Source organism: Gymnodraco acuticeps, unplaced genomic scaffold, assembly GCF_902827175.1.
Source record: "Gymnodraco acuticeps unplaced genomic scaffold, fGymAcu1.1, whole genome shotgun sequence".
In the NCBI taxonomy this organism is placed as follows: Eukaryota; Metazoa; Chordata; class Actinopteri; order Perciformes; family Bathydraconidae; genus Gymnodraco; species Gymnodraco acuticeps.
This window is the reverse complement of record NW_022989768.1, coordinates 4,126,769-4,153,337: the sequence shown is the minus strand read 5'-3', so window position 1 is coordinate 4,153,337 and position 26,569 is coordinate 4,126,769. Positions and strand designations below refer to the sequence as shown.

Sequence of the window (26,569 nt, the reverse complement as noted above, 5' to 3'; positions counted from 1 at the left end):
AACAGAATTGTCCCCATTTTGTCTTTAATAGTTACTAACATTAGATATTTTAATGAGATATGGACCGCAAAACAAAAAATGTCCCTGGTTTTCATTTTTAAAATCAAGTCACCGAATGCAAGTAGTCACCTTAGCTTATTTTGTTATGAGATGTGAATTACTGTTCAATTTAGTTGATGTAATAATAGCTTGGTTTCTTTTACATTAAAAACAAGTTACAATTTTCGAAAGACGTCTTGTGTTTTTTTTCGGGGGGGAGGCACTTTTTCCAGTTTAGAGCAATAGCCCCTCCAAATGTCTGTGCACGTCCCTGCAATGAACATTAACAATTCCAAATGCTCTATAACTGATACATTTCCCTGAGCTTACTGTACAATGTGACTCGAAGTGTTGTAAACTGGCATGTTTCAAACTCTGTATTCAAATGTATTTATTGCAATGTATTTCTGATTTGTGTTTGACGATATTTTTTTATTTGATACAAATCTCAATAAGACACAAATATCAATAAAGCCTTTTCTTTGCCTTCTGATATGAGGAGTTGGATATTTCCACTGAATGGCTGACGATTGTGTTGTATGTGTGCAGCTGGGGGGCATCACATTTCACATCTGGAGAAAGCAGATGTTGCGCTTGTTGGGAACTCGCGCTGCGTTTCCGCGCTGTCATTGTTTCCGTTTCCACCTCCGAGAAGCCTCACGCCTCCACATATATTTTCTTTAGCTTTTGATCCGTTACATTGCGGGTTAGTTTGAACTCTCTGACTGTTGAGGAGAGTTGATATCTCTTTTTATCCAACCATGGGGGACATCGAGACTCCCAGCTCGATTCACCCGCGCCAGACTGTCCTGCTGTCGGTCCTCCCGAGCAAAGAGTTCGCCTCCTCAAGGAAAGGAATGCTGCTTATTGCTGAAGTGGTAAGAAATGGACCAGAGTGATCAGTGGCGTTTTTATATGTACAAAAGTGGTGGGGCACAAACAACTCAGATGTCTATAGCTTCTGCAGTGAGGTTCATGGTTGGTGAGGCTCTGGCATTGGCTCTTCAGGTTTACAAATATTATATTTTGACCTAAATCAAAATATAATATTATTTTCAAAAGCTTTTTTTGTCTGATGCTTCAATTAATTTTAAACAGACAGTTCAACAGAAGGATACCCAAAATATGTAATTGTATCATTTAAATATTGAATTGTTCTCTCTTAGTAAGATCCCATTTTCAATAAAATTGCAGTCTTACCTTGACTTGAAGATGAAGTCCATTTGCCTATCCCTCTGGACAAAAATCTCTATTACTTTTTTGTAAAAGTCCTCCTTATGTTCTTGTAGTTTCAAAAGTCTATCATAAATCTAATCAATAGATTTATGATTCGAAAATTATAAAAGTAGGGTAGACATGTGGATATTATCCGGCTGAACAAAACGTGCATTTATCTAACAGGTTTGTTTCCCACAGATTTTATTTGGAGCTATTTTCTAAAATCTTATGGAGAAATATCATTGCTTTTTTGTGGAGGGAAGCCATGCGCAGCTTACTTCCGGGTTTTAGGATGCGTCACTGCAGCTCTCTCTCCTCCTCTTCACACACCACACTTTTCGCGGCACACGTACTTACAGCCAATCAGCTCTGAATTACGTGAGATGACGTATGGTGGGGATGGCAGCTCAGTGCCCCTATGGTCATTATTTTTTTGCCACACACATTAAATAGGACAATACTCTGAGCATGCGCAGTGTAGTTTTTACAGTCACCATTGACTTAGACAGTAAGAGGGAGGGGCAGGATCGGGTTTTGTCCCACATGGCTCTAAACAGCTCAATAGGCACACACTGTAGACACTAATTAGAAGAACACAGACTAAAACAGCAATGAGACGAATCAGATGATTAAACATGATCTTAAAATATATTTTATATATTTTTTAATTTATTTTTTGCATTTTTTTGTAATCATTACTTTTAATACTTTCTGCTGACACTAGGTGGGGCTGTGCCCCACCTGCCCCTAATGACCAGTCGCCACTGAGAGTGATCTGAAACCACTGATATTCTTACTGTGCAATGCCTTCGCCAAACGCGCCCAAAAGTCAAATCGCTAGTTAGGCCTAGTTGTATTTTTTCTTTTGTAAGAGATATGGCAGCCATGACAATGTGTTGCATTAATGCATTAATGTAACTAATTTGGAAATAACTTTAACGGACTATTTAACTCTCCTTTTGAATATGGGTCAGTCGGTTTTCGTCTCGGGGTTTCTAAAGGGAAGAATAGTGAGCAACTTTGAGGGACACTTCGGAAAGTTGGAATACAGTTTTCTATGGATTATGGAGACACTGAAGATCACTGTAACCATCTTCTCCATTGAAAATAGCCATATGTGCTGCTAGGTAAGCTAGATAACAGTATACACTTTTTTAAGACTGTTTGTTTAATACATTTAATCAGCTAATAAAAACAACTTCCGAATGGCTTTTTCAGTGACTTTTCAAGTGCATTTGAACAAAGCATGAACTGACTGTAGCTACTCGTGTTTGATAGTGGTGGGGGGTGGATGTCTTCTTGCTTGTTACTGCTATGAACCCTCAGATTTGTGTCATGTGAGAGAGCATGCAGTCATCTTCCTCTCAGTCACATCCTTTGGTCTGTTGCCATAACATGTAGCCTGGAGCACAGTCCTTACTGTGTGTGCATGCAGAGCTCAGCAGCCCCTTGCACTCTCTCACACACACAATGCAGTCTCTTCACTGCCACTCAGCAATGTGACTGTGATCTTCATCCTGAGGCTAAACATGTTTCTGCATAGCTAACTAAAAGGCCACAGGAAGATCCACATAATGGATACACTTCTCTTTCAAATCTAAAGACACACTTTTAGAAACACGCTTTTTTATGTGAATCACTCCCTATGTACTTTTAAGTCTTGATCTGTTGTTTATTGCATTGCAAGAATAGCTTTAAACAAGAATAGCGTTACATTTAGGCTAATTCCGTAAATTAAACAATGGACAAGTAAAAAGGAGCTTACAATGTCAACAAAAGCAAATAACAACCCAACCTTGCCATAAAACCTTGATGCTCCTAGATTCCTAACATTGCCCACAAAGATGTAGAACAGTCAGAGATGGTAAAAGGAGAGCTACTCCAGTATAACAGTATGGTAGAACATTTTGTCTCATGGTATCTCCCAACCCTAACTGCAACAAATTGTTACAGAAGAAACTGACCGTGCAAATTCCATTAAATGTTGTTCAAGTGTTCGTTGCCAGCCGAAAAAAATAAGCCTCATCATTATCTATGAGTGAGGGCAAAGACAAATGTCCTAAATCCTGCATTGATACCAATATATGTAATGAGAGATGTTTTTATTTTGTATTTATTACGCTGTTATTCCCTCTACAATCCTAACTGATGCATTCAGAAACTCAACTTTTATTGGTTTGTAGAACATTAGAACACGGAATTCATTTGATTCATCTGTGTATGTCGTTGTTGTTGTATGGGTTTATCAATGGTATTTTTTCTGTTGATATTATTATGTTATTTACTGTACTGTGCCATGTGCACTGTGTGAGTTCAAACTCAATGCTGGGAAGCTGTTGTTTATTTCATTAAGTATGCAGTTGTACAGTAAAATGAACGCAGGCTGTAGCTTTTCCCTTCCTGGGAGTATTAGTCAGACACATATTCTGCTGAGCATGCCTATTATACACAATGTGTCAGAGCACTGTGTATTCCTCATTAGGCTTCAGTCTTTGCCAGCAACAGGCCCAATAAGAAACACAGGTTGTATATGCGCTTGAAAAAAGCAGATTTGTGTAACATTTGAAACATTTCCATAATGCAAACAGGCTGTTAATAGGCGTGCATGATGTGGTAAAGTTGTGCTGTCTCCCTAGGTGGTATAAACTGGATTGTCAGAATTCTTCGCTCAGTATGCCATTTTCTGGCCCTCAGAACTTATAATGTATTTCGGTGTTTAACACTCATGCACTCACAGGTTTCACTATACCTTTAATACCTGCGCAGTTGACTCATCGCAAACCTTTTAAGGGCAAATCTTTCAAAACAAGCTCCCTCACATCGGACCTAATTTCAAAGCACATAGCTTTTGGTATGGATTTATAAGCAAATGAGTAGACGATTAAACAATTATCCAAAAAAAACACAAAATCTTTACTTTCAGCCCTAGACCAGTGTTATTCTCTGGACTCGAAACAAAAGGAAACATTATTGTCTCACTGATGTGATGTGTTTTTCTTTCTTTTTTGCCAGAGAATGCAACAAATTGTCAAGATTACACAAGCTCATCCTGTGCTGTTGCTCAGTCATTCCAACATATACTTTATTCTTTTTGAGCAAACAATACCTGAGGATCTACTGAAAAACGAGAATAAAAGCTTCCTGAAGCTGTTATGTGTCTTATTACCGAGAAATATTATATATCCCTGACAGCATACTGCTTATTTGCAGCATTTTTAAGTAATAGCAGCTGCAGCAGTGGGTTCAGGCAGGGGGAGTTCCTAACCTCAGGCCAGGGTAGGAAGACTGAGACAAAGACAAGATGGCTGGGCCTGTCTAAGATTACAGTGTCTGGACTTGCTTATATGGCACTGATATGATCTGTCCAGCACTCCTAATAGAGAGCGTCAAACACAGTGCAGGCTCATTTACATACATTTGAACTACTTGTTGCAAACACAGAGCCCGTTTGAACGTCCTCTTTCAGTAACAGCTCTGTGTTTGTGGGTGCTTGCACAAACGTGTGTGAGAGAGAACGACAAGGCCTGAGTGAATAAACGTTGTCTTTTACAGCTCTTAACAGCTGTATCTCCAAACAGGAAGTGGGCCTGAAGCTGTAACTCACACAGACTCACAGCTTCAGGGCAAGGTAACATGATCTTAGGGAGCAGATCATAAAATAGTAAATGTATTTATCTGTTGGGTCGAAAATGTAAATGTGCCTTTTGGTTCCAGCGCAGCTCCTCTTGCTTGGAACAGTATGCAAAAAGAATGGAAACCGAGCAATTTGGTTCCACTGCATGTTTTTAAAGCTCGGATAGATGCTATGCAATCTGATACTGTTGGTACGTCGTTAGGTATGTAAATTGTAACCCTGTAACTATGTTGTATGATGTCCTTTTTGTTTTTCTGTTCTGTCTTCATGTGTAACCTAATTGCTGCAGGTCTCCCTTGAAAAAGAGATCAATGATCTCAATGGGATTCACCTGGTTAAATAAAAGTTTGAAATGAAATAAATAAATTGGTTAAAGGATTCAAAAGCTTTATTTGTTATGCATAAAAGCTACTGTGTCGTTTTAGCAATACAAATATTGAGACAGCTCCTCCGGGTGAAACAAAAACACATAACATAGTGAAATACAAATGGTGGCAAGTTGCAGGATGAACAAAAACATTGACATATAAAATAGAATAAGATAATCAGAATGCAAAATTAAATACTGTACTGTGAAATAAATACTTTTACCGTATGTATGTGGAATTAACATAAACTCAAGACAGGGGGATATGTCCCTTCCTCAATATCTCTAGTTGTCTTCAATCACAGAAAAAAACACATGTTTTATTTCTTTGTTTGAGGCATGAGTCATTAACTCCTCATTGATCCAAACTTGCTGTACATGTTGCACTTACTTCTCTTTTTATTTGTCTTTCAGGCGCTGTCCTTTGTTTCATTTATCTGTTTCGCGGCATCCACAGCAGCAGCCTTTGTGACATTTCCCCTGCTGGAGTTCCTCACTGCTCTCTTCTTGTTGTTCGCCTACTCCATCAAATTCAATGAGAGGTTTAAAGGCTTCCTCTGGCCTCTTATGGTAAGAGCAGTTTTACCATAACTTAAGTGATACCCATGATCTTGTACATGAGAAAACAAAGAAATGTTTAAAAAAAAGTTACGGTTTTCCTCTAAAACATGTTATTTATTTCCTCTCTTAAAGGATTTCTTGAGATGTGTGACTGCCTCCATTATTTTCTTCATCATCTCCATAATGTCAGTATCCAAATATGTGGACGCTGCCTCTAAGGCTGCTGGGGTAAATTCTCCTTTTTATCTCTGATTATAGCCTACAACTCCATTGTTTATGTATTGTTAAGTACATACAACTCTTTAAATCGTTGTTGAATAATTCAGTTTTTATCGCACCAGTAATTTTTCCCTGTATTGATATCAAATGCCTTTCTTTTCACAGATATTTGGGTTCATTGCCACCATCGTCTTTGCTTTAGATTTTTACCTCATTTTTAATGAGCTGGCCACTTTCCTGAAGCAAGGAGGAGGGGAGACCAACGAGGAGCCATCGAGACAGCAAGGTAATACCCAAAGGACAATCTGATTTAAATCAGACAAATAAGACTATTTGATTTTAAATAAATATACTTTATTTATTAAAATACACATGACTTAATATAGGCCTGTAAGATATGAATTATTGCGCAGTATGTTTTGTTAAATGTAAAAAAAATCCACATTTCTTAAACTAAAATGTGTTTGCTTTAACCATCCACCATTTAAAGTTGTACGGTTGACTTATTGGGGCCTATTTTGGCAGTGCACATACAATGACTGAGCCGAGTTGTGTTCATGCGTATGACAGTATCAATTTAGACATGATATTTAAGGGTTAGTGCTTCAGCCACTTCCTTTGGTTCCCTGTTTTTGGCAGACACAAATTCACAACTTGCATCAGACCGCTTTAATATTCGAGACAACCCTTTTTGCATGCTTGAATGTGCCTCCTTAACTTTGATGTTGAGATAGATCAAAGAAAGATAGAGAAAGATACTTTAGTTATTTTTCAATTGTATTTGAGATGCAATAAATGAGAACCTTTCACCTCATTTACTTTGCTGTGTTAGTGCAAGTTTTAGAAAATAACTTTTTAAACCTTTTCTAAAAAAAAATCGAACTAACTAACTAGTGATACATCTAGAGGGGTGTGAAGATGCTTTATGTGATGATGGTGACCCATACAGTCTATGGGGTGAACCAGCACTTTAACAAACAGAGTTGTTGTATCTTTCAAAGTTTGGGCTTGTTCTGTAGTTTCATCAAAGTAGAAGCCATAGATTTTGCGACATCATAACTCAACGTCAGATACTTAAATCCATGATGTCCTCCAACATGTATTCATGTCTTCAAGTGCACCATATTGTTCAATGACTTGTTACTTTCTGGGATTAAAGTTAAATATTAATGTAACTGGTACACACCAATCCAGATACCTAATCTGTTGTTTGCATTTTTTTTCTAGGTGAGTTTTCAGACTCTGACTCGGACTGAGCACACGGACCACCAGCAGGTCTTCACCAGCATGTTAGATCGTCACATAAGGGTCACATTGATTGTCAACTAAGTGAATTAATTGGTGGATTGGGGACTTTCTCCATAAAGTAGTTGGTCTTCTGTGAGGTGAACGGACTCTCTCTTCTTCCTACTTTGAATTCTCCTGTTGAGCGTTCACAGGTGGAAATGTATTTCACACATTAATCATGTCCACACATTCAGAAAATGTCTAAACTGATGTGTCAAATCTGTGTTGTTTTTTTAAATGACTAATTTACTGCTCATTATATGTAGTTGTGTTTCATGCCTTAACACAAACCTATAGTGTCTTAGACGATTTAGAAAAAAATACCTGATACTTAAATAATCATTAAGCTGTGAAATTGTTTGAAGATACTGAGTTTCAAGAGCCTTTTGTACAATCTGCATGTAGAAGCATACGTCTTAATCTGGAATATTAATTAGTATTGACTTTTAGGTATTTACAGTGTCCTTATTTACAGACATACTGTATCCAACAACACTAAATTGCTGTCCTTAGTGAATCAATGTTTATGAATACTAATAGTGAAGAAAGTAAGTGCAGTATAATCATCATTTATACATTTGCAGTATTGCTATAAAAACACATATGTACAGTATAAAGAAGAAACGATTGGTTTGAGGGTGGCTGGTTACAACCTCTGTCAAATTTTTTACAGAGTGAATTTTCTATAAATTGAAGAAAATGTTTGCTTATCTTCTTTAAAAACTATGGCGTGTACTGCATAAGCTCTTCTTTCTGGGTCCTTATATGGTTTACATGTCCCACAACTTTTGTTTAGAGTTGCCATGAATGAAAGCTATAAACACATTTTCAAACCTGTTCAAAAGACGCTCTGCTCTAATGTTTCCGTTTGTCTACTGTATGTGCTTCGTACAACCTGTGTGTGTAAATGACACTTCATGCATTATGATTTTGTTAAATGTTTAATATGTGATTTGTTTTTGTTTGTATCGAAAGCATATTTTCTTATGTTGGTTGTGCATTTTTTTTTTTTGCTTGCAAGTCTGATTTTTCAGTATTTCCAGAAACATTACTGAATAATTAGATGCACTAAAAGTCACAGTGACTGATATGTATTATACACTGCACTAGTGTTATTAACAGCACTGTGAATTTAAAGCAGATGAATCAGAGGCCTTTCACTTCCCTGAGGAATTCTAACTGTTGAGCGAAATTGGCTCAATAAAGATATTCTAAAGTTGCAATCAATTGTTTACTGTTGTACCATTTACTGTAAAGTTTTGATAGTTTGTTTCCTGTGTGGCTTCACTTAGATTCTTTATTTAACTGGTGCCTTGGCAATAATATATCCACATTTTTGTTGATAAATCGGGGTTTAAATTGATCTACGCCAGCTCAGAGCTGTAGGAAACACATTTGCAGTGAGAACTGAACCGGCGTTTATCTTCACTATCCCAAATAAAGATATAAACAATTAATCTCCAAAACTCCACATTTTCACAAGCTCACAACAACAGTGTCAACTTTTTGATAATTGACATTTTCAATGGGGTTTCGAATGATTTATTTATCATAAGTCAAAGAATGTGTTATCTTGTAAAATGTAACATCACTAAATCTGGAGATGCCCGGTTTTCACAAGACAGCAACTGAATTAAACCATAGCCATTTGCTGTGCATACAAAATAAAGGATAATAATCTCGTTATTCGAAGGAACACTGCATCGTTATATAAAAGAGGCCCCTTAATGAACTATTGTTTGTCAGCTAAAGTTTGTTTTTTATTGTTATTCCCTTTTGTGCAAAACATGTTGGAATGAAAAAGTGAGCTATTTTCAATAATGTCCAAATCACTTTATTTCAATTGTCACTGTAAACTGATGTGAAGCCTTTTGTGAATGTTTAAATACAAAAATACAGCTACTGCAAATAGCAAGAACAAGTTGGGCTCCATGCTGTAAAGGACAGACGTTATTGAAACCAAAGCACACAGGATTAAAAGGAAACAAAAGAGCGCTTCACCTCCAATTTCATTCTAACAATCATAATGATCATTCACGCTTTAAAGCACCTGGAAACTTGTGGAAAGCATTTCTTATCTTTCCCATAAATAAAAAATATGTAACATCCTAATACAGCATAGCGTTCTAAATAGAGCTGCAATATTGAGTTTTAATGGATAAAATGGTCAATTTATATTATCAAATAGAATAGTGATTGTGTTACTAAATGTAAATATGTTTACATCACTCAGAAACAAATCCATGAATGCAAAGTGAACACATGATTGTCTGTTCAGAAAAGTACTTCAGTCACTAAACCAGGAAAAAAGTTGTTTATAATATAATTGACTAAAAGCATGATTAAGGCTAATAGCTCTCTGAATAGTGTGAACCTTTTAAGCTATTTAAGAAGTCTTAGTTTATATTTCAAATGATTACCCCCAGTCAAACACACATCTGCTCCTCTTCTTATACACACCAGTGAGGGTATCAGGCTGTACAGCAACACGGAGTGCATTTTAGAAGACCACCAGGTGATGGAGACATAGAGTCAATCTAGAGACTTAGAAGACTTTAAAGAGGTCTCAAACAACAAATAAAACACACATGTGGGACTATAGTGTAATATCAAAGCATCAAGAAGCCAAGAATTAGGTTAATTTCTTTCTTCATTTTAAAAAGCATTTAATTTTCCAAGATGTATCCTCCTGTTAGTCAACTGGTCAAACAGAAAAAGCATTTAAGGAATAGCAAATATGTTTCGGGCTCTGCATGTATAGAGCTTCATGACAACTGCATTGTTGAGTTATAAATATTTTCATTATACGAAGTGTGATAATATTCTGCAGATACATTTATTCTACCAAACACAGAGTGAAAGCTTTTACAATTATGTTAAAAGTACCGTATTTGCATCCTTCACTTGACTCTTCCATTTAAAAAAATCATTAAAGTTTCACTAAAATGGTATTCTCTATGACAGTCATATCATAACTTGTGGTTTTAATGGCATAAAGAAATGCAGATCAGAACGAGGCAACCTGTGTTTCAATTTAAAATCCTTTTTTTAGACTCAAGATGGAAGGAGGGTGTCAATACCTGAGATTCAGTCTATAGGCTGGGGGCTTTGATCCTGACCAGGTCACCAACTCAATTACTGTCACTGATGTACCATCAACATACGTGTAGCCTGAAGCCATAGATATGTGCAAAAGTCACAAGATACCAATTACCTTATGATCACCTGATACAACCTAATCCTGCCTCACAATGTTGACCCAACACTGACCTTGAAATTAAAATGTTAGGAATGCTAGTGTGAATATCTTTTTGATGGTTACCACAACCTGAGATAAGGAAGATGAAACAAAGGATTTTTTGTTTGGTCTCATTATTGTGTCAATCCCATCGGATGAATGTGTGTTGAATCTGTTTCACTGCTGTCTTTATTGCAGTTTAGAGTGACCCTGTACTGTTACTGTTTACGTGTTGGCAGCAGAGATATTCAAAGCAGCTAGAGGTCCGGTGTTAGAGGCATTTGTAAAGTTAGTGTAGACAAAGGAGAAACACACACAGCATGTGTAATCTTAACATTCAAATATCTAATGTCAGCCTTGATAACCAAAGGCTGAAGTCAGTATCTGAGAGATAACAGTAAATGTCATGGTGCCTCTGTCGTGGAGCAGGTTACTATATGCTGCAGGTCCTGGATCCACGGCTACATTTATTACCACAGACATCGGCGCAAAATAAGCAAACTGTACAAAAAGCTGACCTTCTTTAACTTCATTCACAGTGAAACACAAAACCTTCTAAAAAGTCAACACCTACGCCAGAACAGGAGTTAGTGCGCATTGGAGTGTAGTCAGACATTTTTAGTTTTGGCTCTTCGTTGGAGTCATCCTTCATGCTGACTTGGAAAAACATGAGGATGAAAAGTTTTACAGAGAATACCTTCTTTCTGACTGGAGCTCTTTACTTTAGAGTCTGTATGTGTCACAGAAGCCCGGAGGCCTGATGAACCAAACCATAGAGCTCATCTGTGGATTTGAAATGAACACTTGATGAGAAGTCAAAAGCATGTGGTGAGCTGGAGATGCCCTTCCACTGGACACTTGAATGAAATGCTGATCTGAAGACAGACTCCATCTCAGTCTGGTGCTGGTAGTGTGTCTTTCCTTTAGTCTTTCCTTTAGTCTTTCCTTTAGTCTGTCTGATTCTCTGCCTGCTTTCATGCAAGCTCGGGTCTGGCCTCCATTTCTCCACGAGACGCCGTGCGCGCTCGCATGTACTCGCTGGTCTGAGCCGCCCCCTGACACCCATTGCCCCGGCGCCACCTCCGTACCGCCAGGAAGGAGTTGACTCCGTACACACCTGTCACCAGGAAGCCGAAGATCTGCATACAAGTGGAAAATGGAAGTATAATAACAATGTCAGAATTAAATGGGACGCAAAGAGCTAACCTAAGCTAGCATGGCCACACTGGTTCTTTAATTAGACTGAAGAAGTTACATCTGACAGACTTGATCAATTGTACAGACCTAAAAGCTTACATATTATATAGTTCATGATATATAATACAAATGCAGAAATGGACTTGATCCAGGTTTATTTTGGCAGCTTTCTGCACACTAAACCTATAGCATGTGACTCAGATCAGCTAGAGCTATCCAGCAGCAGATGGTTCAATAATCTGGTCAGTCTCCTCTGCTAACACACCCATGAGTTAAATGAAATAAGTAAGACGTTTGCTCAAATCTAAGCTGACAGTTTTCAAATCAATCTGTATAGATTTGCCTTGATAGGAAGCTAGATGACTGAAGATGGAGGTTTGTAAAGATGTTTTCCATGTATCTGAATAACGTGGAAATAGAGGAGGGTTGTGAATACTCACCACAGCTGCTATTTCAGCTCCAGTGTTGTGGTTGATGCAGGCCAACACGAGAGAGGACAAGAAGAAGAAGAAGGTGCTGGCCGCTGTGTTAACCAGGTCCTACAGAAAGACACACAGATAAATAAAAGATAAGATTAGACTTCAAGTGTGCATCACAAGTATTTTTTACAGGATGAAGCTCAAAGGGTTTCTTAAGGGTAGCTGCTGATGCAGAGTCATTTATGATGCCAGTTTTCACTACTTGTTTTAAATACATTTGGTCAATGCTGAAAAGGGTTGATGTTCAATGCTCAGCTCCACATAAAGTATATATCATATGTCAATTCAGAAATTCACAAAAAGGGAATTCATACAGCAGGTGTAGCATCTAATGCATCTATAGCACTCAGTGACAATGTTATAAAAGCCTGCCTTTTACATTTTCAAATGTTTTTTACCCCAAAGCACATCAAAGTGCTATTTGAAAAGTATTACACAATTCATTCAGTAAACAAATACAATAGAGCTCCATCGATGCTGATACCAACGCATCATTTTAGACTTTAGACTTTTCAATATATGAGGGCGTTTGGTTATAACCAAGTCGGACAGGTAGGACATCCTGGATGATGTTTTAACATGTTGAACAAACTGTTTGCTCACACTCTTATAAATATCCAAACTGCTTCACCAAAAGTCATAAACTGCAGGAGGGCAAAGAAGCCAACAGCATACATGTATACTTAAATGTCACCTAGCACCTCATATTACTACACACAACAGACATGTAACTGGCTGCATCCCCCACCTTTTACACATGGGAAGGAGAATGAAAGAGACACTTCCCTTTGATGTTTGTACTGAAGGACAGGCTGTTAGGGAAGGGTTAATAATGAGCCTGACTGGGGCTCAGCGCTCGTGATCAGATGCATGATTGTGATTATGGCAGACGTGGTGTCTCATAAGCGCCCTTACAATGGCCACAGACACACACACTGACACAGATACACAGACAGACAACTCAGCAGGGCAGAACCCATTGCAGCTATGTGTAGTTTAATCAGTAACACATTAAGATGGAAACCATAACATCTAATGCTAACTGGAACAGTCAATGTACACCAGTGTTATACTATAACCTCACAATAAAAAAACTCCACCCTCCATACACACACATACGCGCACACAGTCACATGCACACAGACACACTACTACAAACATTGACGACAATACTAACAAACACTCCTATCTATCTCTCCCAACTGGTTAAACAGGAAATGCTGCTCACGTTCAACTGTCCCGCTTTCTTGTGCAGAAAAGCGAGATCCAATTTGTTCCCAATAGGCAGTCAGTTCAGTCCCTTCAGTTGACCCTCAGCCTCTCCGCTTCACTCATTTCCCAAATTCCACAATTCAACCAAACCGGCACTCCGTAAAACCTTAAATAACACAACCAAAACCACTGGCTCTCTGGCTTACTATTGGCCCGGTCATTGTTTTATCATCTGTATGTCTGCTAAGATTCAAAGCATTGCACCAACTAGTATGCTTTAAAATATTAGTTGCATTTGAAGTTTTTCCCAAGCCCCTTTGGACTGAGCTAGAGCTGGCTCCAAAATAAATGTTGCGTGACAAGAGGAGAACCTGTCCACTATACTAACAAGGAGAGGTGTGACATGTTTGTAGGAGGCACTTACTTAATATCCTCAGTGAACCATAGCTAATGATGTTATCTTGAACCTAAAAAACTGTAAAAAAACTAAAACGTTGCTTATTTTAAAACAAGAGGGCATGCGCACATCCAATTAATTTGTTCGCAACATAAAAACCTTTTTTTGTAGGTTTGTTAAACATAGATCTGTGTCACAAATATAGTCTTTTTGATAGTTACCTTTAAGGAGATCCCCTACAGAAACGACATGGATCAAAAACCAGTGATAATTGGATTTTCCACTATATCAGGTTTCTACAGAAGAAGGGGTACTTCTATATATATGCTATATACTGTATATATATATATGTTCAATATTCCTATACGTGCGTCCATGTTCATGTTTTGCTTTCAAGATAGAAGCTGGGAATATTCATTGGACCGGAACCATGGGAACCCTAGAGGACGAGCAGAGCATTAATTATGAAATCTATTCCTCTGGCAGTCGCATCAAGTCCCGCAGGGCCTGAAAGCTTCATGCAAAGATAAATTGTCTCTCAGGCTTTCTCATCCACGCCTGACTGATTATTTTTGAAAGACAAATAAAGATATCAGGGAACTATTTCATGTCTTTTGTCTGCCTGGGTGGCAAAGTTCAGATGTCAAAACCCAGAAAGCTTTTATTGGATTCAGCTTTTAGGTAAAGTAAATACAACATGAGCAAAGTGCTCTCCGGTCTGAACTGATGATAGATTAATGACTACGGCTAATAATAACCACAAATCTCAGCTATGTGCACAAATTCAGCAGGAGGGTGTAGATCATAACCGGCAGAATAACAAAGAGTAACAAAACTGGATTAAAATACACATGCATACTGCAGATACAGGCTTTAAGTTCACAAGGTAACTTATGTTGGAACCCATCAGGAATCCTAAGCATTATGCAGAACTAAAGGGATGTTTTGGCACTGTTATGTGTGTGTAGTAAGGATTTCAATGACTACTAATACATTGGTTGAATATAAACAATTATAATACACCCATAAATCAGTTTAGAAATCACACAATATTGCTTCTGATTTTGGCTCAGCCTTACATCCAGCAGATTATTACTTCAGTAAGTATTCCAGGTGATAAACTATGGACGTTTTATGATGCCGATTTTCCAAATGTTAACAAAAAGGCTATTAAAACAAACTGCAGATTTTAGGTTCAATAATAGATAGGGCTCCAATAACATGTCATGTACAAATATGATTTTTTTTAAGCACAAACATCTGGATTTTTTTGTATAAAATGTCAAAAGCTAAACACATAAGGATGAAAAGCATATATGGTAGTAGAAAACAATGAAGAGATCTGAATGCCATCCAACCAATTGCATACACATACACATATTTTGTGATATGATACAGACAGCAGCTTTTTATTACATTCCTGGTGTAACAGGACCAGCCAAACTGGGATGATTTACTGTCTGTCCCCACAACAAAGCAACCAGAATATATTGGGCCAATTTGCAGAGTATTCAAACAGTTGAATAATACAACTATTCTACTATTGTCCTCAGGGTCACCCCATTTCTGTCCCAAAACCCCTCAGCTTTGCCAGAATATGTAGGGCTGTGAATATAAAGGGAAACAATTCACTGCGCGGTGTGTCTTTATCTGCCAGCTTCTAGCATGTAGTGCAAAGTAGAGCTCATTCACGTAAACTAAACCCTGAAGAGTCACCCAGTGGCTTTACAACCAGATCCCAGGACAGCACTCATGTCTGTGTTGGAGAGGCGGGAGAAGAGGTCAGAACCGGGTTTCCCCTTTGAGCTGCCAAAGTCATCAGAGGGTGAATTGGAGGAGATGGGATCAAATACCACATCATTTTACCATCAAAACCTCCTTCTGAGACGTTTAACTGCATTATAAAACAACTCACTCCACAGAGGAGGAATGCTCTGTTTGTCTTCTCTTTGACTTTTGCTTATGCTTACAATGTTTTTGTCTTTACAGATATACTTTGTGTATATTCTTCGTGTGCTTTGTTTTAGTTTTTCACGAGTTATAAAGCTCTTTTTACCTGTTTGAATAGAGGAAGAATCTGAGTAAGCCTCTTTTGTTCCTACATTGTAATTAATCTGTTTCCCTATTGAATGTATTTTGAGTCTTCTTTAGTGTTTAAATAAACTAAACTAAGTCCACAGTGTTGAGTTTGGAAACAGGGGAAGGCAGCAGAAGGGTTAACAGCTGGTTAACACTCTGAAATGCTTACTCATGATGACATTCTCAAGGGCCTGATTTGATTGGAGCAGCTTTGAACTTGATATACATAAACAGCGTGGTGCACAACCTACACCTGTGGAGTGGAGCTGAGCATCTTGTGCTTGTAAATTACACAGCCGTTAGGAGTCAGGGCACAGACTGTTAGAAATAGCTCACAAAAACTGAAAAGCAGAGGGATTTTTGTGCTGTAAACACAGAATTTGTTGTCATCCAAATATTCGGTTTTAACAAAATATAAAAGACTCAAAATCGTTGGGCATACAGTATGATTCCAGCAATAACAATAAGCCAGACCGTGGCCCACAATTCTAATTTCTTTGAAGAACAACTTCCTTTGTGAGTCTAAAGGCACGGACACACCAGGCCGATTATTGGCGTCGGTGGGCGTCAGGCCGACGATGAACGTCGACACGCCCTACTCAGATTGGTGTGTCCCGCACAGGGGCGGACTGGGACTAAAAATCAGCCCAAACTGTCAACGGGGGGGGGGGGGGAGCCTCGCTGCGGGGAAACGGTGGACCTAGTGACCCGATCGGAGTGGGCCGAGTGGCCTGACCGGCCCACTTCGGTACCGGCCCATCGGGATTCGTCCCGATGGCCAGTCCGCCACTGGTCCAGGACCGTCAGGTCTTTTCAGCCGTACCGACGCCTTTTCGGCCGAAAACCTGCCGATTCAGGCCAGTCGGCAAAATAAATCACTCTGATTGGCTGTTTAGCTAGCGAATCAGTGCATGAGAAGCGAAACGGAAGTGAAGGACCAAAACAAACTATTAAGAAGGCAAATTTGAGATTTCATTTAACTCCAGCTCTCGACACAGGTTCGGGAAAGCCCCATGAGCTTCTCGTTGTAGAGTGAAAATGGAACGCACACGCTATTTGTTGTTTGTTTATATCATGCAGTCTGTTCTTCTTCTCTCGGTGTATACGCAGTCTGTCTTCCGGTTGTTGTCTCTTTTGAATGACGAATACACACTACCGCCGCCTGCTGGTAAGGAGAGTTATTGCCACTCACGCATGCGCAGTTCGTACGTGCTTCTTGGCCGTCGGCTGAAATCTTTGCGGTGTGTTCCAGTGCGACACATGGCCAAAACGCAGAGACGTGAGGCGACGCAACAGTCGGGGTCCGTCTGTGTCAGTTCTTTGTTGTCAGATTGGTGTGTCCGGGCCTTAAGGCGATGCACAACCAAACTCACTTCTCAACATGCCTCTGCCTACAAATAATATGTGTTAATTACATATTTCTAGACTGCTCATCACATGAGGAAAATCATTAGAAAATCAGAGGCAACCTGATAAATGCCTCAGCAGAAAATTACTAGAATGTCTAAGAAAAAGTACGAACAGTAGGATTTTTGATTATATGGACTCACACTCCGAGACTGTGAAAAGCTTTCATTTGATGTCTTTCTGCCAAAAGTAGAATCCAAAGGCACCTCTCTTTCTGTATGAGGTGGAATACTGTACCACGGATGCCATAAAGCAATCTGATAGCTATGGTTGGATTTGGACATCTGGCTTAACATCCACAGCGTACATACTACAATAATCTACGCTGTGTGGCCTCTGGAAAATCACTTTTTCCACTCTCTTCTGCAAAGGATACTTGGCTGCCGCTCAGAAAACACCAACATGTGTATGCAGGCAAATACTGAAAGGCAACCAGTATCTGCTGGAGAACACCCACCACCACATTTGCTTACAGCTGACAATGCAACATCCTGGTGGTAACACTGAAGCTGTTCCCCTCCCAAACAGTTTTATACTCTAATAAGCTTCACAATTTACTGGTACAACCAGCTTGTGCTGCGTCCGATAGGTAACGCAAGACTCGAGCAGTCCAATTAAAGCTTTTTTAGATTTGGTCGGAAACAGATACTAGGCTCTTAGTTTAATATTGCACATGTCCAAAACCAATGTGGCATAGAGGGCTGACATGTTGTCTCATACAAGGGGTTTTAAGTACCTTTTATTCTAAACTGAGTCATATAGTCTGGTCCTATCACACATCACGTCTGTGTGTACCTACCGTGAGGCTCCAGTTGACGTGGGGCACCTTGGTGTGCAGGTTGAGGCAGAAGATGAGGAGGAGGACTCCGGTCACCACGAAGCAACTGCAGCTGACAAACTCGAAGAAGTAGACCCCCCCGCAGGGAGAACACATCATGATAGTCTCTATGCAGATGAATCCAATCAGTGATAGGACCTGAGGTGAAGAAGAAAAGTAGAAGGGCATGTTAAGTATTCTGTTTATTGTGTTTTTTAAATGTCAGTCTCTCTTAATGCCTGTTATATCAGTCAAACCTTTTGCATCGATTTGTATTAATGGTATCTGGATATATCGTCATCAGAGCTAAGTCATCCTCGGAACTACAATATGGCAAAAAATTTGTAAATGTTTCTCGGTAAAAGTGCTCCTCAGCATGTAGGTCAAACCATTTTTCTTTAACTTTATGAGTCTATTTGTGCTGAAATTCCAAGGTTTCCAGATGATGAAGTGATTGTCCTATGAATAGACTGGAGGCCATAAGCCCATCTCCAGAGTCCCAGTCCTGGCAGCCTGTGAAGATGCCTCCCTCCGGCCAATAGCCATCAACAAACCACAGTATGGGAAGAATTCTGCTATTTAGGTGTTCCTCTTGCCATCCAGACCCCGAAGAAAACCACACACAGATTACCGATTGGCTTGGAGCGGTCTAAAAACCAGAGACATAACAGAACCAGGAGAAACTCACTGAGACTAATCACTGACCTGACGCTGCTGAATTCAAACCAGTTTAGACCAGATCTGCTTGGTCTTTTGTCTTATCTGTGTTTATCTTTCCTTTAGCATTAGAGTAATTTCATGCAAAGCAAGTCTTACAGTAATGTCTGATTTAAACTGCCGCATACAAAAAACAAAATGCTGGTAACAGTCTAAAAAGCAAAAGATTGAGGAAGTTCATTAATCATTTGGTAGAAACACACTTTCTCTAAAGACAGACGGAACAATCTGACAGGTATGTGTTACAGTTCCTGTTAAGCCAGGCTAATGTTTTCAATAAACTGCTGTAGTCATTTCATTCATGTACAGTCTACAACATTCACTGCTTCTTCTCTATCAGCCTGACACTTAAGTCTGTATGCTCCAGGTTGCTTTGATGACTTGACATATTCAAGGTTGCAGGGTTTCAATCTTGGTTATATTACTTTTTTCCATAGAATATATAATAATACAATTGTGGCTTGTTTTCATTTTTACGTATATTATGTTAAAATGAATAAGAACCCCAGGCTGAAGTGAGGGACTTTTATATTATGTGAAGGCTATTACTCCAGGCAGCTTTGCGCTTGGTTAAGCTCCATTTACAAAACTTCAAGACCCATAAATATATAAACCAGAGTTCCAACCTCTTTGAAATACACTTCCTACGTTTCATCAGGGACACAAAGTCAAGGGAATTATGCAGGTATGGGTTTAGGGATGCCATCAGGTTATTTCAAGAATTTCAGGGGGCAGTGAGAGAAAAAAGACTTGAGAGAGATGGTCACATGGCTGTTATATGTGGGAGGTAACATACATGGGAATAGGGGAGAGCAACAGTAATGTATAAAAGCAACATGTCAGATGACACAGAAAGGAAGGAGGAATAACTTAGAATTGGGAAGCATCAGCACTAGGATTAAAACTATGCAATGCACCAAGTGTTTCAAATAAATGTATCAATGGAACACCTTACTCCAAAAACCAAGTTCATACAGGACAGAACAATATGCATTGTAATAATGCACACATAAATAGATGGCTCCAACATAAGCCCAGTCTAAAAATAATCTTTAAAGCCTTAGAAATGTTTTTCATCCGAACAAAAATGGCTTCACAATAGTAGTGATTCAAACAAACATACACAGACAAGCACACACAGCATTGGTCTATATAGTCTCCATGCAAAGCTTTGTTCTGAGCTGCTTTTGACATGGAAATGAAATGAGAGCTGTCACACTGCTTAGATCTGTGTAAGTGTGTGTGGACTCTCATTGAGAAGATGTAGGAAGTGCAATGATTTGCAAATACTGTGCCTTGTATTTAGAGACTGGTCATACGTCATAAAGTGTATCTATGAAAAGTTGAAATCCTGACTTAAAATCCAAACAATGAGATGGTTTGTGAAACCCAATATAGATTTGTCTGAATCCCCACAGCTAGTTGCATCTCATTGCTTCACATAATAATGCCCCGGCCACACGAGGACGAAAACGGTCGTTTGCGTTACTGTTTAGTGTCATATAGACCGTTCGGCCACACGAGGACGACCGAATACGGCACTAAACGACAGCGGAAACGATAACGGGTCCCAAGGTGGATAGAACGGCATACGCAACGCTCTGGGGGGTCCAACGGCTCCGTGTGTACGCCCTCTATACGATCATTTTCTGATAATGATGAGGCAATAGCCCCGCCTCTCCCCACCTCTGCTGCTCACCCCCGCGTCAAAGTAAACTGCACACTGAATTCAGATTATTTATCTTTCTCTCGATATGGACATAAACACGAGTGAAGTCTAATCTGACAGGACGGAGACACCTCTCAAACTACCTAAACTAGTTATAAATATGTTTATTTTTACTGTCGGCCGGGTCACTCATTACTGGATCAGCTGCTGCATGAGACAGACACTGACGCTGTCCAAAGAGAGGGAGGAAAAAGAGAGGCTCCCTGTATTTTATTATTATATTATATAGAGTCGTTATTCATTTGTTTTAAAGCTCAATAAATAACAAAGAAGACCTTTGACCGGCACTTTTATAATTTTGTCGGAAGATTTAAACATTAATACACGTTGACTGGCAAAAAACTCTGCCCGGTTCCCTCGGCCCCCACCGCGGAGAATAAACAGAAGGGCAACCATGACAACCATGCTTCTTCGCTGCTTTTGTGGAGGAAGTTACAGCGCCACGTACAGGCTCCTGCATATGTACTGCAGCTTCTCCAGCGGTTGGAGCTAAACGGAGCGGTCTCGTGTGGGCAGACACTATCCGGATGACTATTGCGTGTGGACGGAAGCTTTTTTGCGATTGCGTTTGCGTTAATCCTATGCGTTTAGCCGTTTTCGTCCTTGTGTGGCCGGGGCATTAATGAGCAGAGTGTACTGTTTCTGACAGACAAACTGTTGTGTGCTGACTGCTACTGGTGACCTGTCAGTGGAGGACTCTCCTGTTTGTGACAGACTCTTCGTCCATTCTTTCAAATATCTGGCTCTGCCACAGAGAAACCTAAAGATCCAAAGATAGTAATACATGTACACGACATGTCCTGCACTAACATTACCAGAAATACACTAAAGACAATTGACAGCAAATCCACTGGGCGGGTCACCATTAAAACAAAAGCTGTATTTTGTACAGCTGCTGCAGCGTCATTAGATCGTGTAGTTAGATAGTAATACATCCAAAAAGGTTACACCCAAACAGGAGTGGAGGGCTGCATGGGTTGAGGGGGTGAGGTCATGTCTGTTGAAGTAAGCTGATTGCTTTCCCCAAGTCCCTGTGCAGCAGGTGTCAGGCAGCCTGGGGGGGAGGCAGGGGATGGCAAAGCACCACACCGGATAATCCTGTAGGTAATGATTTTATGTCAACATTCTACACAACCTGTTTATTGCACATGGATAAGTGCACAATGAACAGCACATCAACCCTCTTTCTCCCACATGTACACAAATCCTTATCTTAAGGATTATGCACACTATTAGTTGCATTAGAGGGCCTCTTGAACTCAGATCCCCTTCTTACACGCCATCTGTTCTGGGCAGAAATCTAAAGGGTGAGTAAAAGAGGCGTCGCTGCGAAGAATATGCAAAAGCAATGGTGCACTCCAAGTCTATGGGACCTCATGCACACAAAATTACAACATATGTAGAATATACCAGCAGCAGCCCACAGTGTATGTGATGGAAAATGTGGCCTGAATGCAGGTTATATTTCACCCCAGAGGATAAGGAAAGTATGTTGTGTGTGTGTGTGTGTGTGTGTGTGTGTGTGTGTGTGTGTGTGTGTGTGTGTGTGTGTGTGTGTGTGTGTGGTCAATGCATGCATGTTTCCCACATGCATTCACAGTGTTCTTGTAGTCTTTATGTCTCCCATCAAGCTCAGAATAAGTAATGTTTCAAACAGAAGAGAAAGTAGCATATGGCGTCCCTCTCTCTCTCTCTCAGAGCAGGAAGTGCTCACTGACATTTCGGAGCATCTGGTAACTTCATTACACAACATCCACAGATCCAGAAAAAAACCACCTTAGCATACTATTGTTCTACGACTTGTTAGAATAGGAAAATGTGGGTTCGAATACCATCACGAGTGAACTGTTATTCATCCTGAGGGCATGGGGCTTGTTGAGAAACAAAGAAGGTTTGACTGGTGTGCTGTCAGGCCTACAAGGTATCAGGTTGCAGTTAGTGTAGAGGAGCAGGAGCCGAATATCAGTTGGTCTTTATTGCCCCAGTCACAGCAGGGAGACATTGCCAAACCTGTTGGCAGGATTGACACACCTTGCTCAGGTTACATCCTACAGGGGGTTATTTCTGACCAGGACGGGGTCAGCAGCAGCAGCAGCAGCCTGCCTGTCCATTCACCCAAGGAATGACTGGCTCTATAAAAGCATGTGCAAATGCATTTTAGTGCTCTGGAGAGAAGCAACTACACAGCTCTATTAGCACTAAGCACCTTGGACTGTTCATAGGGATACTGAATTTCTCAGTAAACACGGGTTAGTGCAAAGGTCTTCCTTAGTGCAACAAGGCTAGGTGTAAGGTAATATAATACTCTTTTGCGTGCCAAACTCATAAGTAAGTGTATATTGCCATAGGGGTGTTTAAGGGGCCCACTAACATTTGTGTGAGCTTTACATATATAACACGTATTTCATACAACAGGATTTCCTATCACTCCATATTTACAATGTGTGTGCTAATCATTACTCCATCCAGGTAACTTATTTCTGTTGGGATAATCTATTAACAACACACAACTACTGCTTTTTCAGCCAAGGAGTAACTTTCTGTTTACACAGTGATCTGAATAACAGACACAAAACCTCCTTTGCAGTGTTTCCAGATAGACTGTCCTACATCAGACATGTAAAGACCATCAAATGCAGTTAGCCTTGCATTGTCTTCAACATTATCATGTAGCCTTAGCTAGCACAGAGCTACACGTTTAGAGGACAGAACGATACAAATAAATGCTGATTAAGCTATTACAGTTTGGCAGCAAGCCAAGTTGTAGGCCTCACCTAAGGTACTGAATGTAAACTTGGATGACTTTCAAATTGTACTGTCCTTGTCGGTGAAGGACATAATATGACTAGCTTTTTCTGGAAATACAGTATCAGCCCTGAACAAACTGTTCAAGTACAAAGAAAGTACAAACAGTAGATTAGTAATGAGAACTAAGATAATGTGTTACACTTGTATATAACTTAGATGTACCAAGGCTTTTATATGTTACTGCAAATACAATATAACTGCAACTTTTTGTGTTATAGTGTAGCATCTACTTTCAACTGGCGTTAGTGCTTTTGCAATATTGTGAGCAGATTCCAATCATTATATTATCCACATGAAGGAAAGGCTCACTGGGAAGCCTGTTAGTGAACCTATTATATATATCATTATGGCAAGTACTATAACATCAGATAAAGACTGTTATTTATTTACTTATTTTGTTAAATTAAAAAGGGTTGGAAGAAAGCATTTTTTTATGTTTTGGGATGTATCAGTCTTGAAATGGAGGTATTAAATTAATAAAAGTAATAGAACATTTAAATATAGCCAGCCCTATACCTTTGGGCTCATAGATCTCTGATGTTGCATTAGAAAAATCGTAAATGCTAGGATATAAATCATCATGTTCATATACAGCAGGCATCAGCACACGTGTGCACATGTATTCTAAGAATTATACTTATTACTAAATGTTTTCATCTGTAGTTAGTTAGCCTCTGCAACAAAAGGAATGATATTTAATGTATTCTTGGAGAGCCAAGTCAAAGACAGTATTTTATCAATCTCTGGTAAAATACTGTGAGTATGAATCTTCTAGTTCTCCCTGCTCCAAACTCCTACACTGATGACAGATGGCTTCCTATCCTCACCTCCCACGTACACAGAGGTAAACATCACAGGTGTGTGCAACAGGCTGATTGTTCTGCTGTAGGACCAGTGGGAGACCCAGATGCCCAAATGCTGAAAATCATTTTTTCATTTTCAAAAGCTTTAAAAGTGAAGCAGAGAAGCCATAACTCTGCAGCTTATCTTCCAACAGTTTGGACTTCTAGTTTGCTTGTGCTATCCACAAACATTGTTAGAAGTAATTGCTAGTTTCCTCAACTCCATGGCTTTTCCTGTTGTGGACCCACATCATGTGCATGAGTGTGCAGGCCTGTCTGCGTTTTTTGGCACCAGAAGAAGAGAAATGGCTCTGGCTTGATAGATATTTCCTCCTCTGGTGAATTGTCAGAGATTTGGGAGCCCTCATTTTTGCTTTGTTGCTGCCTTTGTCCCAGTTCAGACATCTGGTTTAGGTGTATTGGTTTAATATAACGCTGGAAATAGGTTATTTTTTACCAATACATACCAACAGAAATGATGATAACCGGTTTTTTTCTAAATGCAATTCATATCAGGACACAATAAAATACTATCACTGGGGCATTGTTGAGTGGGAAAGCAATGATTAAACACATTTAAGGACTTTGCAGCATTGGAATAGCAGCAATGCATTCCAATAAAGAAGTGATTTAGATTAAAACCAAAGGTTGCCAAGTCCCTAATAAACACAATTATGTCACAATAGACAAAGTATCACGAGACAGACACTATGAAATCACTAGTAAGGCACTGTGGGGGGAACCATTGAAATACTGTAAACATGTTGTTGAAGCCAATGAGCATCCTTCAGAATAAGAGTCTACCGGAAACAAACAACGTTTAGCAAGGTGTGCAAAGCGTTACTAAATCGAGAAGGGTAATCCGTAGAGAATTCAAGCTCATATTTAAGCGTAATGGGGTCGTCATAGCTACTGTTAGCATGAAACCTGACTGTCCACTATAAGTTATGTGATACAGGATAAACAAACCAAGACCTGTGGAGCAACTTTGAGTTGAATTACAATTTTGAGTTTACTATTTCAGGAAAACTGTCTGTAAGTATGAGTGTTAAAACATACTGCATTGAAGACATTGCTTTGAGGAAAACAGTACTTTCCCTGAAGGTACGTTGGCCATATGTTAGTGACCACTAACATATGGCCAACGTGCCTTCAGCCGGCTGCTTAGTTGATGTTCTCCAACAATGGTGCGTCATAGTTTGTGTTACTAACTTCAATGAGGCTGTACATCTTTGAATGTTACAGTAATTTAGCGTCGTTCTCACACTTACCACTTCAACCACCTTTAAAATCCCAAAGTATGACTTCAGGTACTCCATGTCGCACCTTATCCCCCCCAGAACGTTCCTAGAGAGGACGGGCTCGGTGGTGGGCTGATACGGGCTGCTGGCCCCGGAGATCATGGAGGTGTTGGAGGCCTCGCCGTCAAAGCCCTCTGCATCCTCGGTGGTCCTCATGATGCAGGTCGGCAGGAGCTGGAATCTCGACAGGCAATGTTACCACATAAAACCCCACGCTGACAAACCGCCTGGATCCACCTCAAGACAGCAGGTTATGTTTCAGAAAGCACACTTTGTTCCATGCAGGTTCGAAGTGGATGGAGAAAACAAACCAGACGGTCCACTTTTCAGAGCCGCCCCACGGGGAAGCAGCCGCGGAGGGTGCTCTGCAATATCACGCGCAGAAATACCAGGCTGGGGTCCGTGGATGTGACCATGCGCTGATTCCTCCTGGGTACAATGTTGCGTCTCTCCAAAAATAGCCGCACTTCTAACTATGTTAGGCGGGTCACTTGTTCGAGTCCCAGTGTCACTCCACCGTGTACGATTCTGGTTAGTTCAGCAGCATCGCATCGGGACACAAATGCCTACCGGGCTGTGTGACTCGTCTGAGCGACCGAAAAACATCCGCCCATTATGGCCGGGAAGAACCGAGAGAGAAGCTTTGTGTTCCCTATTGTAAACTTATGCAAGTCCCTGCAGCAGCCTACAGTGAGGCTGCCTGTACGCCGCTTTCCTCACTATGGATGCGAGGCAAGCTTGTCTCCGCCCCTCTGAAAACTGCACATTCTTGTGTAGGCTCTGCGCCAGTTTTAAGTATTCCCTAACAGCCTGCAAAACGAATCCAGCCGGAACCACGCCGACAGGACGGAGCTATGCCGCTTTTCTTCTGGTTCTTGCACTGGTCCTTTCTCACCGTCAGTATACGCCTGCAGCTAGGTCTGATACGATTATGTCTATTCTCCTGAGGGTTGCAGTCAGAAAGCAGTATGGAGTTTTTACTGTCTTTAAGGAGCCTATGCCTACAATTATCCTGGAAAAG

General features: G+C 40.0%; 2 protein-coding genes across 2 annotated transcripts; one reads left to right on the top strand and one right to left on the bottom strand.

Moving 5' to 3' along the window:
* Positions 1-658: 658 nt before the first annotated feature.
* On the top strand, positions 659-8,593 carry cmtm3 (CKLF-like MARVEL transmembrane domain containing 3). The gene is made up of 5 exons (XM_034216742.1): positions 659-917; positions 5,673-5,828; positions 5,952-6,047; positions 6,204-6,324; positions 7,266-8,593. The coding sequence occupies exons 1-5, from the start codon at positions 801-803 to the stop codon at positions 7,292-7,294; spliced, it is 519 nt and encodes a 172-aa protein (XP_034072633.1). The 5' UTR covers positions 659-800; the 3' UTR covers positions 7,295-8,593.
* Positions 8,594-9,136: 543 nt separating this feature from the next.
* Positions 9,137-26,421, bottom strand: cmtm4 (CKLF-like MARVEL transmembrane domain containing 4). The gene is made up of 4 exons (XM_034216739.1): positions 25,519-26,421; positions 18,134-18,310; positions 12,201-12,299; positions 9,137-11,702 (listed from the first exon to the last, which is right to left on the bottom strand). The coding sequence occupies exons 1-4, from the start codon at positions 25,702-25,704 to the stop codon at positions 11,538-11,540; spliced, it is 627 nt and encodes a 208-aa protein (XP_034072630.1). The 5' UTR covers positions 25,705-26,421; the 3' UTR covers positions 9,137-11,537.
* Between the last annotated feature and the right edge of the window lie 148 nt (positions 26,422-26,569).

Coding starts and splice junctions, on each gene's coding strand:
- cmtm4 (XM_034216739.1), bottom strand. CDS start 25,704: ATGAGGACCACCGAGGATGCAGAGGGCTTTGACGGCGAGGCCTCCAAC. Junction 18,311..25,518: donor TTTTAAAGGTGGTTGAAGTG/GTAAGTGTGAGA, acceptor TCTTCACCTCAG/GTCCTATCACTGATTGGATT. Junction 12,300..18,133: donor ACGTCAACTGGAGCCTCACG/GTAGGTACACAC, acceptor GTCTTTCTGTAG/GACCTGGTTAACACAGCGGC.
- cmtm3 (XM_034216742.1), top strand. CDS start 801: ATGGGGGACATCGAGACTCCCAGCTCGATTCACCCGCGCCAGACTGTC. Junction 918..5,672: donor TGCTGCTTATTGCTGAAGTG/GTAAGAAATGGA, acceptor TTTGTCTTTCAG/GCGCTGTCCTTTGTTTCATT. Junction 6,325..7,265: donor GGAGCCATCGAGACAGCAAG/GTAATACCCAAA, acceptor TTTTTTTTCTAG/GTGAGTTTTCAGACTCTGAC.